General features: G+C 34.7%; 1 protein-coding gene across 1 annotated transcript in view; it reads right to left on the bottom strand.

Annotated features, from left to right (window-relative positions):
- LOC136035172 (transcription initiation factor IIE subunit beta-like) overlaps nucleotides 1–17,957 on the bottom strand; it is a 32,399-nt gene that overhangs the window by 11,568 nt on the left and 2,874 nt on the right. The window contains exons 2-4 of the mRNA XM_065716744.1: nucleotides 14,673–14,768; nucleotides 7,670–7,832; nucleotides 642–842 (exon numbers count right to left, since the gene is read on the bottom strand). Of these exons, the coding sequence (XP_065572816.1) occupies nucleotides 642–842; nucleotides 7,670–7,832; nucleotides 14,673–14,768 (460 nt within the window). The remainder of the gene's footprint in view (nucleotides 1–641; nucleotides 843–7,669; nucleotides 7,833–14,672; nucleotides 14,769–17,957) is intronic.

Genomic DNA, 17,957 nt, shown 5'->3' with positions numbered 1-17,957 from the left:
ACACAGAAAATAACTTAACATTTTATGTTTGGTGTTTCATTCTCACGGATGTTAATGTTTGACGGTTTACGAAAACGACTGATATACAGATGATTAATAAAAAGTTTGTAGATGTTTTTACCTAAAAAACATTCATATTTTTCTAAGTTCTTCAACAATGGCTTCGAAACATAGTAAACGGTTCAAAAGTTAAAAACTCTTTCGAGAATAAGCTACTCGCCTTGTAGATGAAATTTGAAAAATCTGCAAAAAAACTGAAATCTGGAGATGAAATTTCCAAAAATGGAATGAAATTTTGATTACAATAATATTTAGTGGCATCAGCCACCTACCCTTCTCAAGAAGAATCCGTCAAACCTTTAACCTAAATATCAGAAGTCGTACATGAATATGACTAATTGAAAATTAGTTAAATGAAAAGGATTAAACTGTTCAATTAAAAGTGATTAAAATTAGTTAATTGGAAAATTAGGCTACTCACCTTTAAGATCTTTTCAGAGTTTGGCAGTGATTCCTGGATCCCTTTAGTGAGACACCCCCAAGACCTTTTAAATCGTAAGTTCTCAAGAGCTTCAAAAAGGATCTTTTATCTCTAATCTTTTATCTGAAAAATTAGTTAATTGGAAAATTAGGCTACTCACCTTTAGGATCTTTTCAGAGTTTGGCAGTGATTCCTGTATATCCTTTAGTGAGACGCCCCCAAGGCCTTTTAAATCGTAAGTTCTCAAGAGCTTCAAAAAGGATCTTTTATCTCTGATCTTGTAAACGGGTTTGTACATATACGTATTCTCATCTGTAGTTTCTATTTTTGGATTTTCTGGAAGAGCTGTGTTCGCCAACCACTGGAAATTTAATAATATATTTTACATATATGTAAGATCGAATTCATACTCACTTTTGAGTGCAAAATGCATAACAAATTCCAGGAGAGTATGATTTCTACTCTCCTGTAGACAGGATACTCCCTTGGGTCTCAAGAGAATAAGAAATTTTCTTGTTTTGAATTAGCTTAATTTCAATAAAGAATCTAAATAGAAAAGTGATTTTACTCATTATTGAGTTTTTTTGTTTGGGGATTTGAGTGGTTTGCTCCTGGATGAAGAGGTGGGGACTTGTTGGGATGTTTTTTGGTAGGGGCCGTGGTTGTATCGAGAAGTGGAGGGAAAGCCATAGTGCGTATTTATTTTTGAGGTGATAAGGGACTCAGCATGCATTTTTTGTATAGAGATGAGAGATTATGTATGTTATGACTGTTGTATTTTTTTTTTAATAAATCCGAATGAACTGAACTGAAACTGAACTTGTTGTGTCAATGGACTACTTTCGTATCTATGTTTCTTGAGTTAAGATAGAGGCTTCTCCAATCCCCCGTTTTTCTAAAAGTGCTCTTTGTCAACAACAGCAAAAATAGAGAGCTTCTTAAGAGTTATAAAAATGCTGTCTTTTAACCTACTATTTGTATTACGGAAAGCATAATGTCTACTATTTACATTGCTGAACGACTAAACAATTTTCATGCTCAATAATTTTAAATAAGCATATTCCAATCCCTCCGTCATTTGTTTGGAAGAAATGTAAAGCAGGGGGTGAAAGTTCACTCTGTTGGGTTACTTTAAGCTAAAGTTCTATATACAAACCGAATTTGTGACAAATTCTAGGCAAGCGTAGTGTCTACGAGTTGACCAGAATAACCATTAGAAATCTTCTTTAGTTTTGTAAAGGGAATGTCTTCTGGGAGAGGCACAATTTTGTGGGGGGGAGTAATCCTGGGGATGGGGGGCAAAGCTCAAGTCAGTTTTTGCAAATCAAGTGAAAATGGCAGTGAAAACTGATAAATGAGTCATATAGTACTATAAAGGTAAAGATGTCTTAAAGAAAACTGACCAGCTTCTCTGGATGCTTGAATTATGCGGGCTTATCCTAGTTATGACAAGATAATTGAAGAAACTAAATTTCAGGCAGAGGTGGGGGGGGGCAAACTGGTGTCCGAAGGGCAAACTAGGGCCTTAATAGAGGGGACAGTTGCCTCCTTGCACCACAGCAAATTGAGCCTCTGTCTTCTGTGCCATATTAAACTAGATTGCTGTGTGCAAAACAAATATGTTACCGATTCCAGGAAGGCACACCAGTAGATCCGACTCACGAATATGTTGGGGGGCAAGGATCTAGGGAGGGGTAGTAAAATAACAAGTTATCAATAATCAAATAGAAAACAGCTTTCAATAGAAATAAGAAGGTACTTGTCAAAGACTCGAGTGGGGGGGGGTGGTTTACCCCGTAATTGGTGACCCTGAAGCGTATTCTACTAATTACATGGGTTTACTAGTATATCTTCGTGTTCAACAAGATAAAAAAAAAGCTTTGCCATCTCCCTCTCATTTTCTAGAAAAGGTGCATTTACAAAAGACAGAAAATTCAAGAATTACTTTTGAGCTCCTAAAACGTTATTTTTTTGTATGTCTGTATCCTGGTATTAAGTTTTTTATACACTAGTTTACCTCTTACCAGAAAGCTACCGAAAGGCTGAAGGATACATAGGCACTTTGACATGCTTTGGAAGATCTGTCAAATTTTTTAAAAAGGAATTGTCTAAGAATGGTCTTGGGATCCGTTTGACTGATTGTATATCAAACAATAAAGTGTACCAAATATATGATTCTATCCATCCTTTTTGGGCTAGAATGAAATTTAGATTAATATGGTTAGTCAACCATTTAGAACCTTGATTCCCAATGTAGGGCAAAGGCCCCACCGGCAGGGCTTGGCAATATTTTGGCGGGTCATGTATAGGACCTGAAACTTATGGCTGACTATATTCTAGAGAAGTGGTTCCCAAACAATTTTGAACCATGCCTCACCTAGGTATTTCTAAAAGTTTAATGCCTTTCTCATGGTTTTCAAATTCTGTTATTCAAAACTTTACGTGTAATTCACCTGAAGAAAGCTAAAAAGGCTTTCTTGGTTCCTTTTTTGGGTCGTTTGGTCGTTGAAAATTTTACGTGTATTCACCTGAAGAAAGCTAAAAAGGCCATTATCTTGGTTCCTTTTTTGGGTCGTTTGGTCGTTGAAAATTTTACGTGTATTCACCTGAAGAAAGCTAAAAAGGCCATTATTTTGGTTCCTTTTTTGGGTCGTTTGGTCGTTGAAAATTTTACGTGTATTCACCTGAAGAAAACTAAAAAGGCCATTATCTTGGTTCCTTTTTTGGGTCGTTTGGTCGTTGAAAATTTTACGTGCATTCACCTGAAGAAAACTAAAAAGGCCATTATCTTGGTTCCTTTTTTGGGTCGTTTGGTCGTTGAAAATTTTACGTGTATTCACCTGAAGAAAGCTAAAAAGGCCATTATCTTGGTTCCTTTTTTGGGTCGTTTGGTCGTTGAAAATTTTACGTGTATTCACCTAAAGAAAGCTAAAAAGGCCATTATCTTGGTTCCTTTTTTGGGTCGTTTGGTCGTTGAAAATTTTACGTGTATTCACCTGAAGAAAGCTAAAAAGGCCATTATCTTGGTTCCTTTTTTGGGTCGTTTGGTCGTTGAAAATTTTACGTGTATTCACCTGAAGAAAGCTAAAAAGGCCATTATCTTGGTTCCTTTTTTGGGTCCTCCTCTAGGCATAATTAACGCTAACAAAAAGTGGATACAAGATCTTTTATACAATGTATAACGTAATCGAAATACTATTGTGCATTTTCGCTCTTTAAACATATTTGAGTTTGACTTTATTCACATGATTTTTTTTCATAATTAAAGCATAGTCAGCCAAAGGGTACACGTCTTGCCCATGACCCGCCAAAATATTATCCTGCCCCAACAGTGGGGCCTGCTTCCCACGTTGGGAATCAAGGACAGTAATTCTCAACCAAATTTGCGTCATGCCCCACCTAGGCATTTCACAATCCTTGTGCCCTCTTTCTGATATTTAATATATATTTCACTATTCAAAATTTTAATTATATTCACCTGCAGGAAGCTAAAAAAGCCATTACCTTAGCATCTTTTTATGGGTCGTATATTTTTAATATTTAATCGATTAATTTTTCATTAATTTTAATTATTAATTAATTTTAAGTAATATTAATTAATTTTAACTAATATCAATTTTAATTAATATTAATTATTAATTAATATTAACAATTAATTAACTTTTAATCGTATATTTTTAATCTACGCATAATTTATACTAATAAAAACATTGTCGAAAAGAATTTTACCACCTAGTTACAGTTTATTCTATCTAACTAAATTATCATTTCAAAAAACTGTTTCAGTTTTAAAATACTTGAGCCAAAAGTTTGATTTAAATACCCCATGTTTATTTGGCCAAATAAGTTATCATTTTTCTGCAAATACAACAAAATTCGGTTTGGTTTCCATTAATTCTAACGGATGAGCATAGGGTAGAAAAGGTTCAGGAAAGGGCCAATAGGTTGGTCCCATATTTTCAGCGCCTTCCATATCCGCAGAGACTTTTTAGGCTTCAACTGCCGTCGTTGAAGTTTCGTAGACATCGTAGTGACCTTGTAAATGTGTTTCGTATACTTAAAGGAGTGGATGATGTTGATCCAAATTTATTTTTCAAATTTAGCCAGTCGACTCGTCAGCATGATTACAAATTATATCCCCCAAAACCACCGAAAAAAATTGGTCAATTATCTTTTGTTAGTAGAGTTGCTGGACCATGGATGGTTTGCCTTTGGAGGTTGTCGAGGCAGAGAGTGTCCAAATTTTTAAGAGTGCATTAGTAAATACGCCTTTTTATTTAGACGCTTTTAATGTGTAGTTTCGTGTTATTTAGAAGTTATTGCTGTTTAATTTGTCGTTGCCAATTTACTTTAGATTAGTATCCTACAACTTTCCCGTTATGTCTACTGGAAGAAGGAGGGGGGTGTATAGCATCCATTTTCCAGGTGGTGTTTATTTTTACTTGATTGGTACATGAAACAATATGTATTGCCATACTATAGTGATTGCTCCTAAGGGGTCCAGCTTGCAAGTGAATCTTATTAAGGACATGAAGTCAACTAACTGATAATAATCTTGATGATATTTGATATTCGATATGATATTTGAGAAAAAAAAACGATCAGAAAAATATTTCAAATGTAAGAAATTCAACTGTTTCCAGAATACTACTATTCCATCAACCTTATCTTATATTCAGATATTTATGACTTCACTGAAAAAAAAATACTACATTATATTTAACTCTTAAGTCACATATGGCTTTTGAGCCACATGGCTTTATCTCCTAACCATCATTTAAGATAAAAATATTCAACAAATGATAGCACAAAAACTTATCATTTTTTCACTATAAAAAGAAGAAATAAATAATCTTCAAAAAAAAAGGTTTGAATTTTTTTTCTGTTCACAATCTACCAACACTAATCAAGACAATAAAAGAGGTTCGCTACCACTTCATATAGAAATTCGATATTTAAAAGATTTTTGCCGGATTGTTCACTAGCGATATCTACTTTAAGTTAATTAAAAAGTTAGATGGTGATACGCTTACAATGAAGTTGTAAACATCAAAGTCTCTAATACATGTACAATAACATATACTTCTTGGATCGTCATAAACTATGAACAGAAGCGTAACTAGGGGTTACAGACCACGCCAGGCGGCACTCGGGGGCCGATACGGAGAAGAAAAGAGCAGAAGGTCCATGAAAATCTCAGCAGTGACAGCTATAACCTAATAAAGAGTGAACCACGGCACATAGTGACCAGAATTTTAAAAAGGGGTTTTAAAGAAAATATTGTCGAGTGAGACAGAATGGCAATTTGAAGCCAAATCAGGAATGATCACTTTCGTTTCATTTCATTTCATTTTCATTTCATTTGTTTGTGTGAATGAGTTTTTCTTTTATTTCTCAGAGTTCGTTAGTATCCGCCGATGGCAGTTCATATTTGTTTGGATTTTCGCAAATCGCGGATAATGGCGAATAACTTACTTTACTGTTGTTAGGTATTTGATTTTAATTTTTATAATTTTTTGTCTTATTATTGAATTTTATTTATCTTTAATTTTTTGCGCGTTTTTTTCATTGCTTTTTAATTGGTTTTGTTGTACTTTCTGCGTTAGTTTTTGTTTATTGCTTTTTCCGTGATTATATTATTTTGTTCACGCTGAAGAAGAGTGAGAAAGAATTGCAATTTGAAGCCAAATCAGGAATGGTCACTTTCATTTCTGTTAATCTATCACCTGCACTTCAAATCTGACACTAATCAATATACCAATTCACGCACCTCCAACCCAACTAATTGTCTACCCCAGGCGGCACCCAAACCAGTTACCCCACTAACTATGAATCAAAGCATCTTTGTTAAGAGTTAAAATCATATTCTTAGGTTCTTATACTTAAACCATGGCAAATCTAATTTATTTGTTACAATCAAAAAAGATAAAAGAAACAGAAAAAAAAGAAAAAAGCTAAGAAAAGAAAAAAGCTAAAAAAAGAAAAAGCAATAAGTAAAATTAAAGAAGTAATAGCAATATCGGAAAATTGGAGTCCAAGCTTTTAAAAGTATGTAAGTGAAATGAACGACAACAACTAACTATTTATTTTAAAAATAAACATAAAAAAGTAAAAATCATATTTTGAGAAGAAAGAGGAAGAAAGGAAGAGCAGAAAATAAATAATTCTTCTTCAAAAAGAAAGCGAAAACAACAATTCTTACGGTTTCTAGTGAAATAAAACTTACGACTGACAATAATAATTCCTCTTCCAAAGAAGAAGAAGAAAGGAAGCAAGAAAAAAAGGAATATTCTTATTCGATAAAGAGAAAAGAATATTATTTACTACTTCTATTGCAAGAAGAAAATCAGATCACAATTATTTCTTGAAACGTTCATTTAGGAATAAAAGTAGTATACGAATGCTCAAGGTCTCGACGCCATTTTAACCAGCAACTGGGGGTGCAGTATTGCCTGCGACCAAATTTTCAGCGTTATAAGTAATATTGGTTTATCAATTTTGATTCATTTAGCAATTATGATTTACAGCCAAAGACGTCATAGCAATCAAATGCTATGATGAGAAATAAATCTCATCAAAAAAACACCATCTGACTTTGCTTATTCTTCTTTAAAAAGAAGAACAGAAGAAGATATAAAGAAAGAAAACGATAAAAATGGGGTTTTTAAGGGCCAAACGAAAATACTGACGAAAACATAGAAAGCGAATATTTCGAGAGAACAACCGCCTCTCTTCTTCAACGCGAATGAAATAATATAATCAAGGAAAAAGCAACAACCAAAAAACAAACATGGAAAGTACAGCAAAACCAATGAAAAAAAGGCCAAAAATTAAGGATAAATAAAATTCAGTAAAAGACCCAAAATTACAAGAATTAAAATCAAATACCTAACAACATTAAAGTGAGTTATTCGCCAATATCCGCGATTTACACAAAATCCAAACAAACATGAACTGCCATCGGCGGATACTAACGAACAACTGAGGAATAGCAGAAAAATTTCATTCACTCAAACAAACGAACCAACATTTAAATAAATTGGAGAACTAGGTCACCTGATTTCTGATTTTAACCATTGCATTTCTTGCGGGAACCCTTTTTGAGACCTAAAGGGTTACAGAAGAAGAAGAAAAACGAAGAGACGGTATTTTCATCAAAAAGAAGGGAAATAAAGAAGAACTACTAACTGTTTTTGTACTGCTGCTTACATCCAGCTGAGTCGTCTCATCTAATATTTCGTCAAGAGTTAGGGGGTGGTCTTCTCCTTCTAGATGTCTCTTTTGCATATGCTTGACTATTTTGGCTAAAACACCAAATTTGTGAGGCGTGCTTCCCACAAACGATTTGTAGCTGCAAATAGAGTTAAGTTTTTTTTTTATTAAACTTTTATATTTAAATATTTTTACCTGACCGAATGTCACCAAATAAGAATAGCAAAGCAAGTGTTTCCCATAGTTTTTTTTCTGTCAGTTTTCGGACTATTTTACTAAAGATCTTTTTCCCATATATGCGACGATTACTGTGCATGTGATCAAAATATCCGGTATATTTTTGATTGTTCGAACTGTTATTTATATATCTTTCTCGTGAAATAGCAGTGACCTAAGCTTAATTTTTAGACCTTCCCTCCCCACCAAAAAATATTTATAAAAGTGCTTAAAAGGGTTTGGGAATCAGAAAGAAGATGTCATAGTTAGGACTTCTTACTACAATATATAGTAAAGATGTCAGTAACATTTGTTTTCCAATTATTTTGTACTGTGCTTTGTTTAACATGAAACATAGTCTTTCTCAGAATTTCCAAGGAAATAATTTCATAGGCCATATTACTTTTCAATTTTAAACAAACGAAAGAAAAATAGAGATGTGGGTAAATATCACCGTTCTCATTACGTTTTTTAACCGCCTTTATCTTTAACATTTTTCTTGACTTCATTACTGTTGGCAAAAATTTGAACTTTGTTTAACTTTTTCAATAAAGTCTACAAAGTTTAGCCAACAAGAGAAGGCTTGTGGAATATTTCAAATAAATCACACATAAAATAAGTGTTTACATATATAATAATGTATACTTGTTTAAATATTTTGCTTGGTAAAAGAATAAGGGTTTGGCAAAAAAAATTACAATCCAGCCGTACTTATTAAATTTAAACCCCTGCATCATCTCCTCTTGTCTATTTTCTCTAGGCATATCTTATATCTGCTGGATACCCGAACTACAGTATACCCGAGCTACAGTATACCCGAGCTACAGTATACCCGAACTACAGTATACCCGAGCTACAGTGTTGTTTTTTGATTGACTAAGCGGTCCGCTAATCAAGTCTATTTCGGCTAAATTACACACTAGATAGCGATATTTCTAAATAGGAGATTTGAAATTTCTATTTTTCCTGTGTGAGTACTTCACACTAGTGTATCCTAATGAATTGGGACGTAGTATTTGTAAGGACAATAAAGGCCATTTGTGCTAGTCATACTGTGCTTCGTTCTTTCACAGCTATCAAATAGATTGTTACTTTTCGACGGTTCGGTTTTGAAGTGTCCCGTCTGATCTGCTCATAAAAAGCATGTTTTGAAATATTTAGCCTTTTCTAAACCGGAAATGAGATCTTTGAGTAGGGTTCAGTCAAAAGCCAAGCGTTTGCTGGTCAGTTTATCTCTCTTGTTGTTACGAGACAAGTGTGCTGCGTAAACAAAGTATGAAAAAAAGTGACCACAAAATTTGGCCTTTTTTGAAATGAAAATGCGAAAAGAAGAAGAACCATTAGTGAAAAAAACTGGCAATAATGTCATCTTTGAAACGCTGATTATTGGAAATTGATTCCCCTACTTGTGTGTCTCTCAGAAACAAGTAGGACAATAAATGATCCAGGTAACTAAACTGTTTAGTCTGCATCCCTGAACCCATTACGGGTTCCAGTAGCAGTCAAAAATATTTTTAGGTATCTCTAGGCCACATCTCGGATAACTAGCTCAACTTATTCTTGAGAGATAGCAAGCTTCCGCTTCCAACGCAAGGTAATTCGGTTTGCATTACTTTAAGACTTATAGATTTATTAAGTACTCCAGAAATTTTGTGTTTAGTTTTGCTTGCCGCCATTTTTAATTGGAGCTCTAAGGGCTGGATAAACTCCTGGAAAAGGGGCTATCATTGAGGTTCTAAGGGCTGGAGAAACTGCTGGAAAAGTACTGTCATTGAGTCAAAATTTCACAATTGGAAAGAACTAATAGATTAGTTTAATTATAATTAGATTATAATTTTATTTTGACAAGAGATAAGAAGATAAGTAATAGACTAGTTCAGGGATGCATCCCTGAACCCATTACGGGTTCCAGCAGCAGTCAAAAACATTTTCAGGTATCTCTAGGCCATATCACGGATAACTAGATCAACTTATTCTTGAGAGATAGCAAGCTTCCGCTTCCAACGCAAGGTAATTCAGTTTGCATTACTTTAAGACTTATGGATTTATTAAGTACTCCAAAAATTTTGTGTTTAGTTTTGCTTGCCGCCATTTTTAATTGGGGCTCTAAGGGCTGGATAAACTCCTGGAAAGGGGGCTATCATTGAGGTTCTAAGGGCTGGAGAAACTGCTGGAAAAGGAATGTCATTGAGTCAGAATTTCACAATTGGAAAGAACTAATAGATTATTTTAATTATAATTAGATTATAATTTTATTTTGACAAGAGATAAGAAGATAAGTAATAGACTAGTTCAGGGATGCATCCCTGAACCCTTACGGGTTCCAGCAGCAGTCAAAAACATTTTCAGGTATCTCTAGGCCATATCACGGATAACTAGCTCAACTTATTCTTGAGAGATAGCAAGCTTCCGCTTCCAACGCAAGGTAATTCGGTTTGCATTACTTTAAGACTTATGGATTTATTAAGTACTCCAAAAATTTTGTGTTTAGTTTTGCTTGCCGCCATTTTTAATTGGGGCTCTAAGGGCTGGATAAACTCCTGGAAAAGGGGCTATCATTGAGGTTCTAAGGGCTGGAGAAACTGCTGGAAAAGGACTGTCATTGAAGGACGAAATCAAAATTTCACAATTGGAAAGAACTAATAGATTAGTTTAATTATAATTAGATTATAATTTTATTTTGACAACAGATAAGAAGATAAGTAATAGAATAGTTCAGGGATGCATTCCTGAACCCATTACGGCTTCCAGCAGCAGTCAAAACCATTTTAAGGTATCACTAGGCCACATCACGGATAACTAACTCAACTTATTCTGAGAGATAGCCAGCTTCCACTTCTAACGGAAGACATCTCGGATTGCATTACTTTAAGACTTATAGATGTATTAAATACTCGAAAAATTTTGTGTTTAGTTTTGCTTGCCGCCATTTTTAATTTGGGCTCTAAGGGCTAGAGAAACCCTTGGGAAAAGGGCTATCATTGAGGTTCTAAGGGCTGGAGAAACTACTGGAAAAAGGGCTGTCATTGAGGTTGTACGGCACAATTTTGCTCTGTTAAACCAATTTGATGGGTCAGAAAGATACCAATATTATATGTCAGCATTGACAGAATGAAAGATAATTATTACTGACACTTCGAGATCTATAGCAAATACCTTAATCCACATTAGATCTCAACAGGTTCAAGAAAAACAGAGATGACGCAAGGTACATTTTTAACGCTATTTGCTTTCATTTCCGTCAGGGTCTTTCTTTGAGGGGTATTGACGAATAAGAAAGAACCGCAAGTCAGGGTAATTTTGTTGACCTGATGGAGAGAATATCCAAAGGCAACAAAAGTGAAGGTCAAGTTACAGCACTTATTCTTGAGAGATAACATGACAGGAAAAGTTTTGTGCCAAATCATTTGAAAGTGAAATCAGCAAATTCGTTCACTATTCTTGTCAAGGAGACAAATGACATCTTGAGAAAAGAATAATTTGTGATCCCAAGTGAATCTCAAGAAGAAAAGAATAATTAGTGATCCCAAGTGAATCTCAAGAAGAAAAGAATAATTAGTGATCCCAAGTGTATACAAAGTGAAAAATTACTAGAGCGACCCATTGGCTGCTATCTGATGCAAAAATTGAATGCTGAAAGTTTATCCACTTTTACTTGTAAAACTAAAGAGAATCTTACTGTAGATTTTATGTTGTGTATTACCCAATGTTATGATGGCGTATCTTTCATAACTGGGGAATTTAATGGCGTTCAAGAAAAGCATAGGGAGAAGGTGCCTTATGCAGTTATGTACACTGTCATACTCACAGATTAAACTAGATTTTGACTGAATTCCTAAAAAAAACCAGCAAGCTTTCAGAATTGTTCTCTGTGGTGCAAAGACTTTACATATTTATATATCATGCAGCAACATTCAACTTGAATCTTAGTAGGCAAAAGATCTTGGAAATTGAGCAGGCCGTTAAGATCACTGGTTTTACATAGTCTGCTCTATTTTACAATGTAAAGGCCAGATTATTCTGATTTTTTTGCAGTACTAGTCGCTGTCTTTGATAATTCTGACAGCAAGACAGCAGGTAAAGCAAAAAGACTACTGTACAAAATCAACGCGGCATTTTTTGTCTCAGCTTCTCAGCTTTGCACACAATGGAAAAAGACTTAGTCATTATAAAAAAAAAATTATCCAAGCAACTTCAATTGCAAAACTTTTTAATTTATAAGGTACTTGCATTGGTTTCTTGGATATAAAATACACTCCAAAAGCTAACAAGAGCCAAGAGCTCATATGGCACTTGTGACAAGGCTGGAAGAGCCAAGGACTCATATGGCATGAGCTCTAGCAAAATATTAAGAATCAATAGATTGATTTAAGAGGAAAAACAGAGGCTTAATGCCGGTCGGGATTTAAAATAAGAAATCTGAGACATGAGGTCCTTCTAAATACCAAAATCCATTAAGATCCGATCACCAACTTGCAAGTTAAAAATATCTCTTTTTTTCTAATTTTTCCTCTCTCTTCAGCCCCCCAGATGGTCAAATCGAGGAAAACGACTTTATCAAGTCAATTTGTGCAGGTCTGACATGCCTACCAATTTTGATCATCCTAGCACGTCCAGAAGCGCAAAACTCGCCAAAGCACTGGATCCCCCCTACCTCCCCCAAAGAGAGTGGATCCAGTCCGATTACGTCAATCCCATATCTACAACATTTTTTTTATTCTACCCACCAAGTTTCATCCCAATCTCTAAACTCTAAGCGTTTTCCAAGATTTCGGTTTCCCCTGCCAACTCCCCCCAATGTCACCAGATCTGGTCAGAATTTTAAACAAGAGCTCTGAGACATGAGTTCCTTCTATAACAAATTTCATTAAGACCTGGTCACCCATTCTTAGGTTAAAAATAGCTGATTTTTCTAATTTTTCCAAATTAACACCACCACCACCCCAACTCCCCAAAAAAAACGGATCCACTCCAATTATGTCATTCAAGTATCTAGAACTCGCGCTTATTCTTCCCATCAAGTTTCATCACGATCTCTCCACTCTAAGCGTTTTCCAAGATTTGAGGTTCCCCCCTACAACTCCTCCCAATGTCACCAGATCCGGTCGAGATTTGAAACAAAAGCTCTGAGACACGATATCCTTCTAAATATCAAATTTCATTAAGATCCGATCACACGTTCGTAAGTTAACAATACCTCATTTTTTTCTAATTTTTCCAAATTAACCATCCCCCCCAGATGGTCGAATCGGGGAAACGACTATTTCTAATTTAATCTAGTCTGGTCCCGGATACGCCTTGTCCTAGCTTATCTGGAAGTGCCTAAACTAGCAAAACCAGGACAGACAGACAGACCGACAGAATTCGTGATTGCTATATGTTATTTGGTTAATACCAAGTGTCATAAAAATTGACAAACAAATGGAATAGCTTGAGCAAAGATATATCCGAATTCTTGGTTTTATCTGATGTCAAGGAATAGAAATCTCCACAATCTAAAACCAGTGCTCTAAGTAAGAGAAGTAGAGCCATTTCTATTCATTTCAGGGACTTCTTAAGAGTAGAAATAGTAAAAAAAAAAGGATAGCCATTACCATTGATCTCAAGGACTTTTTTAGAGTAGAAGTAGTAAGAGAATTAGAGCCATTTCCATTCATCTCAAGGACTTTTTTTCAGACTCAACAACTGGTAAATACTAATGTCAGTCAGCTAGTAAAATCACAAACTGGTAGACTTTTGTGCTTAGAGGTATTAAACCGTTTCACAGGCTAATTAGGATAGACGAACATTTCATGCAAAATATGGCTATGATAGATACTTTATATGCTTTTGACCCCTCAAGTTCAAATTTTGTCGAATTTTCCAGAGTGGAGGGGGATGTTTATCATTACTAAGGGATCAATTTTAATGGCTATGCTGTAGAATCCCATCTTTTTCTTACAAAGTTGCAACTTTTAAAAAGTGGTATTTTAGAAATGGATCTTAATTTTATCCAATGCCTTAACTGCCTATTCTACACCGGCTATTGGCTGAAACTGATGTAGCTATTTGTTGATTTGCCTGTGGCCAATGCCAGTAATTAATGATTCTTTTCAACACTAGGGCATGTGAAGATGTACCTGCAATAGACCATTGGAAATGACAAAATCAGTGATCAGTGATCAAAATGATCAGTGATCCAATTATCATGGCCATCAAAAAAGAGGATGTAAAGAATCTGGATTTGGATTCCTCTAAATAGCAAATTTGTTGATTTCCCCCTATTTTAGGTGTACTCATTTAATGTTGTTCTTTTTTTTTATCTCCATGATCAAATCAAAAAAAAATCTTACACCACCCCCCCTAAATTTTCATGTATTGGTGCCACAGTGGCCATTGTTGAATATTGAAACGTTACAACTATTCAGTAGCATCTGAGGACGTATAACTACTCAAGACTAACAACTCTTGGTGCTGATGATTCACAGCAAGGCCATACTTACCCACCCTTAAAACGTCCAATAGCCATCTCCTTAGCTGTAACAAAGTATTGACAACAAAATTTGATTTTTTACTTAATGACCTAAACAGGCAAACAAACTAAACAGATAATACCTAAAATTACTATACAAATTCTAAGTAATAAATCATATATAAATTGTATTATATATGATAAAATAAATTATAAATATAAATTATTTATAATGCCTATCCAGACAGATTCTACTCCAAATAACTTACAACACTGAGAAATATGTTATATATCAGAAGCTTGTATACTAACTTAGAAGCATCTAATTTTGGTGAAGCAAAAGAAGATCTCTTCTTCACTTTTGGTTCTTCTGCTAGGGCTTTTTCTTTCTTCTTTTTGTTCTCCACACTAAAAACGAAACAGACCAATGAATCAAATGCTATCACAATACACAATGAGGATATATCCATCTTTAGTTTTAGGAGCAAATCAACATACCAACATCCAAAATTTTACAAGACATGGGTATCAGGTTTTTCGAGGGGGGATGGGCTCTTACCCTCTAATCTTAACAATGGTAAATCTTTTCTGAACTTAGTTGATAGTAAATTAAGCAATCTTCATTTAAAGTTCAAACAATTTTTTTAGGTATCATTTACAGAAGAACATTGCAATGACTGAAAATAGGACACACCCGATCTTTCTATTATATATTTTTGAGGAGGAGGGTCCTAATACCCTCTCATGTGCACATATAGACAAAAATTGGTCAGCCACCCTGTTTGATTTTTTTTTTGGGGGGGGGCAGTGTCTATGCCCAGATGAAACTAATTGACAGAACTGATCAGAAAACTATCAATTGATAAGGCAAAGTAGATCTCTTCACAAATGCTACTTCAAGTAGCTTGCACACATCCCCCTCTCCCACTACCCTTTCCTGAAAAAGAGCTGTCTAGCATTTATGCACACAAGGAAAAATATGAAGATTGATCAATGGCCTGGATAAAAATTGAAAAAAATGCACCTTTTTCACATCCTTTGGGGGAAATGGTCTAAATTCTCTGTAATGACCAGATACATGTGCATATATACATGTATCTACACATATATATATGTACATTTACATGTATATAAATTTGTCTTCATAAATATGTGCATAAATAAATCTGTATTGTTATGCATCCATATGTGTTCTCAGTTAGCATCCAAAGATTTTATCAACCTCAAGACGATGAGTTGCAGCCTATGCTAAAAAAAATTGAAGAGCTGCCTCTATTATGCATACACACTAGGGTAGATTACTTTCCTTTCCCTACTATTGTTTAAGGAGCCCAGGAAATTTGAAATCCTATGTCTGTCAAGACAGGGTGTTTGGTCCTGTTGTTGCTGATTATTCGTTTTGGAACAAGGGCTGGCGACATGGCTCTTTAAGCTTAACCAGATTCAACCCAGCTTCAAAGTAGTACCTGGAGAAATCTGAGAAAGGTAAACACAAAGGGTATGCTATAGCACAGGGTGGCTGACCCCAGCTTCCCATTTCACTTCCTGGCTGAAAGTCCATGATATGGAAATAAGCAGCATTGGTTAGGACAGTAGAGTCTAATACCACATCCTTTACCTTTTTTTTATGCAAATATATATATATATATATATATATATATATATATATATATATATATATATATATATATATATATATATATATATATATATACTTTTAAAAACATGCATTATTTTAAAAACAATCAGAAATTAAATAAAATAAAAAATTTCAGCTCAAAGTAATGAGCAGCATTAAAACTTTAATAAACAGAAACTATTATGTATACAAGGGGGGGGGGTGTCCTCTCCTCAACACCTCACTCTTCACACTAAAGTTTTTCAGCATTTCAAAAAAAAAGTTACTTATTGTTCTAATCAAACAACCCTTTTGTTTCAGGAGTTGTTTTTGAAGAATTGTGACAAAGTCTAAACTTTAGTGTAAAGAATAAGGTGTTGAGGAGGGGGCAACCCCCCTCATATGCATACTAATTTTGGTTTGTTTTAAGTTTTAATGTTGCTCCTTACTTTCAGTTGAAAAAACTTGTTTTTTTTATTTAATTTCTGTTTATTTTAAAATATTGCCAGGATATCTGGCTCCACCTCTATGGAAAAACCCCCTTCATATGAAAATATTCTCTGGATAATTGAATCCTCATGAAAATCTACCCCAGACAATTATCCTTAACATTTCCATGCATAAAATTGAATCAGTAAAGAGAAAGCAAGAAATATAAAGAAATTTTGTATAGGAATTCTGGCAAATTCCCCCAGTATAAAATTTCCTCTGCAAACTTTGTTCTCTGTGGAAAATTGTTGCAGTACAAAATCCTTCCAGCAGAACATTTGTCCTCCCCTCCCCACTTGCAAAATTTGTGCATACTTCCCAATAGCAAATACTACATGTAAACAACAGACAAATTGGTAACTTACAGACCTTTCCCCAGGGCTGTGGGGAGGGAGGGGGTGTCATCTGCAAAGAAATAGTTACTAGGCATTTCTTCTATGCTGAACAAAATAGATCATCTCAAAATTTTGATCAGATGATTTTGAAAAAAAAGTTGCATGGGAGGGGGACTAGTTACCCTCCAATGTTTGGGTCACTAGAACTTTTCATTTCCATTAGATGAACCATCTATCAACATTCTAGACCCACTTAGTCAATATAATCACCCCTGGGGAACAACAAAAAACAAAACAAATAAACATGCATCTGTGATTTTTCTTCTGGCAAAAACTACAAAATTCAACATTTTTGGAGATAGGAGCTTGAAACCTCTACAGTAGGGTTCTTTGGGTAAGTTTGGTAATTGTTTAGTTTTGTCACAACCTGTCTAAACTGGAAACTATACTGCAAAGCAGCATAGTTTCCATACTTTAGCACTTAGAAATGCTAATTCTAGAAGCACATCCAATTCTGGTTGACCCTCCTCCTCCATGGGGCAAACTAAAAATGTGTAAAGTGGGCTTGCTTGCAGGTAACATTACCTATAGAGCAAAGCATATTAGTCCTTGAGCCCTGTGAGGAGTGAGGCAAGGTCTGTAGCCTATATTTATTAAATACATATAGAATTTATTGAATAAATACAGAATACAGACCTTCCCCCACTGCCTGCAGGGGTCATGGACTAATATGCTTTGGTCTATAGGTAATTTTACCTGTAAAAAAAATTGGATATTTGTTTTGTTCAGAAACAGCTGGCTACTTAAACTCAAAAGTGAAAGTGAATGATCTTGGATATTAACATTAATGGATGTATGAGTTTTTTAATTAGGCTATCTTTTGACTTCCTACTATATAGAAATTGCCAGTGATAACTGGAATTACCCAATTAAATTCAGCCTTGCCAGCCAATTAGAGCTTCATTATCAATCCTTACCTTAAAAAAACCTAAATGGCAAATTGAGTGTTAAAAAAAAACTGTTTCTTTTGGTGCAAAAGTGAATTGATCTCTGCCCCAAGGATTAGAAACTGCTTTGCAGCATAGTTTCTACTTCAGACAGCTTGTGAAAAAAAAAACTAAATAATTACTGTTCTTCTATGCTGAGTCAGATATT

The sequence above is a fragment of the Artemia franciscana genome, chromosome 14 (assembly GCF_032884065.1).
Source record: "Artemia franciscana chromosome 14, ASM3288406v1, whole genome shotgun sequence".
Classification (NCBI taxonomy): Eukaryota; Metazoa; Arthropoda; class Branchiopoda; order Anostraca; family Artemiidae; genus Artemia; species Artemia franciscana.
The sequence above is the reverse complement of the archived record's forward strand: the minus strand, read 5'-3'. Positions and strand labels throughout refer to the sequence as shown.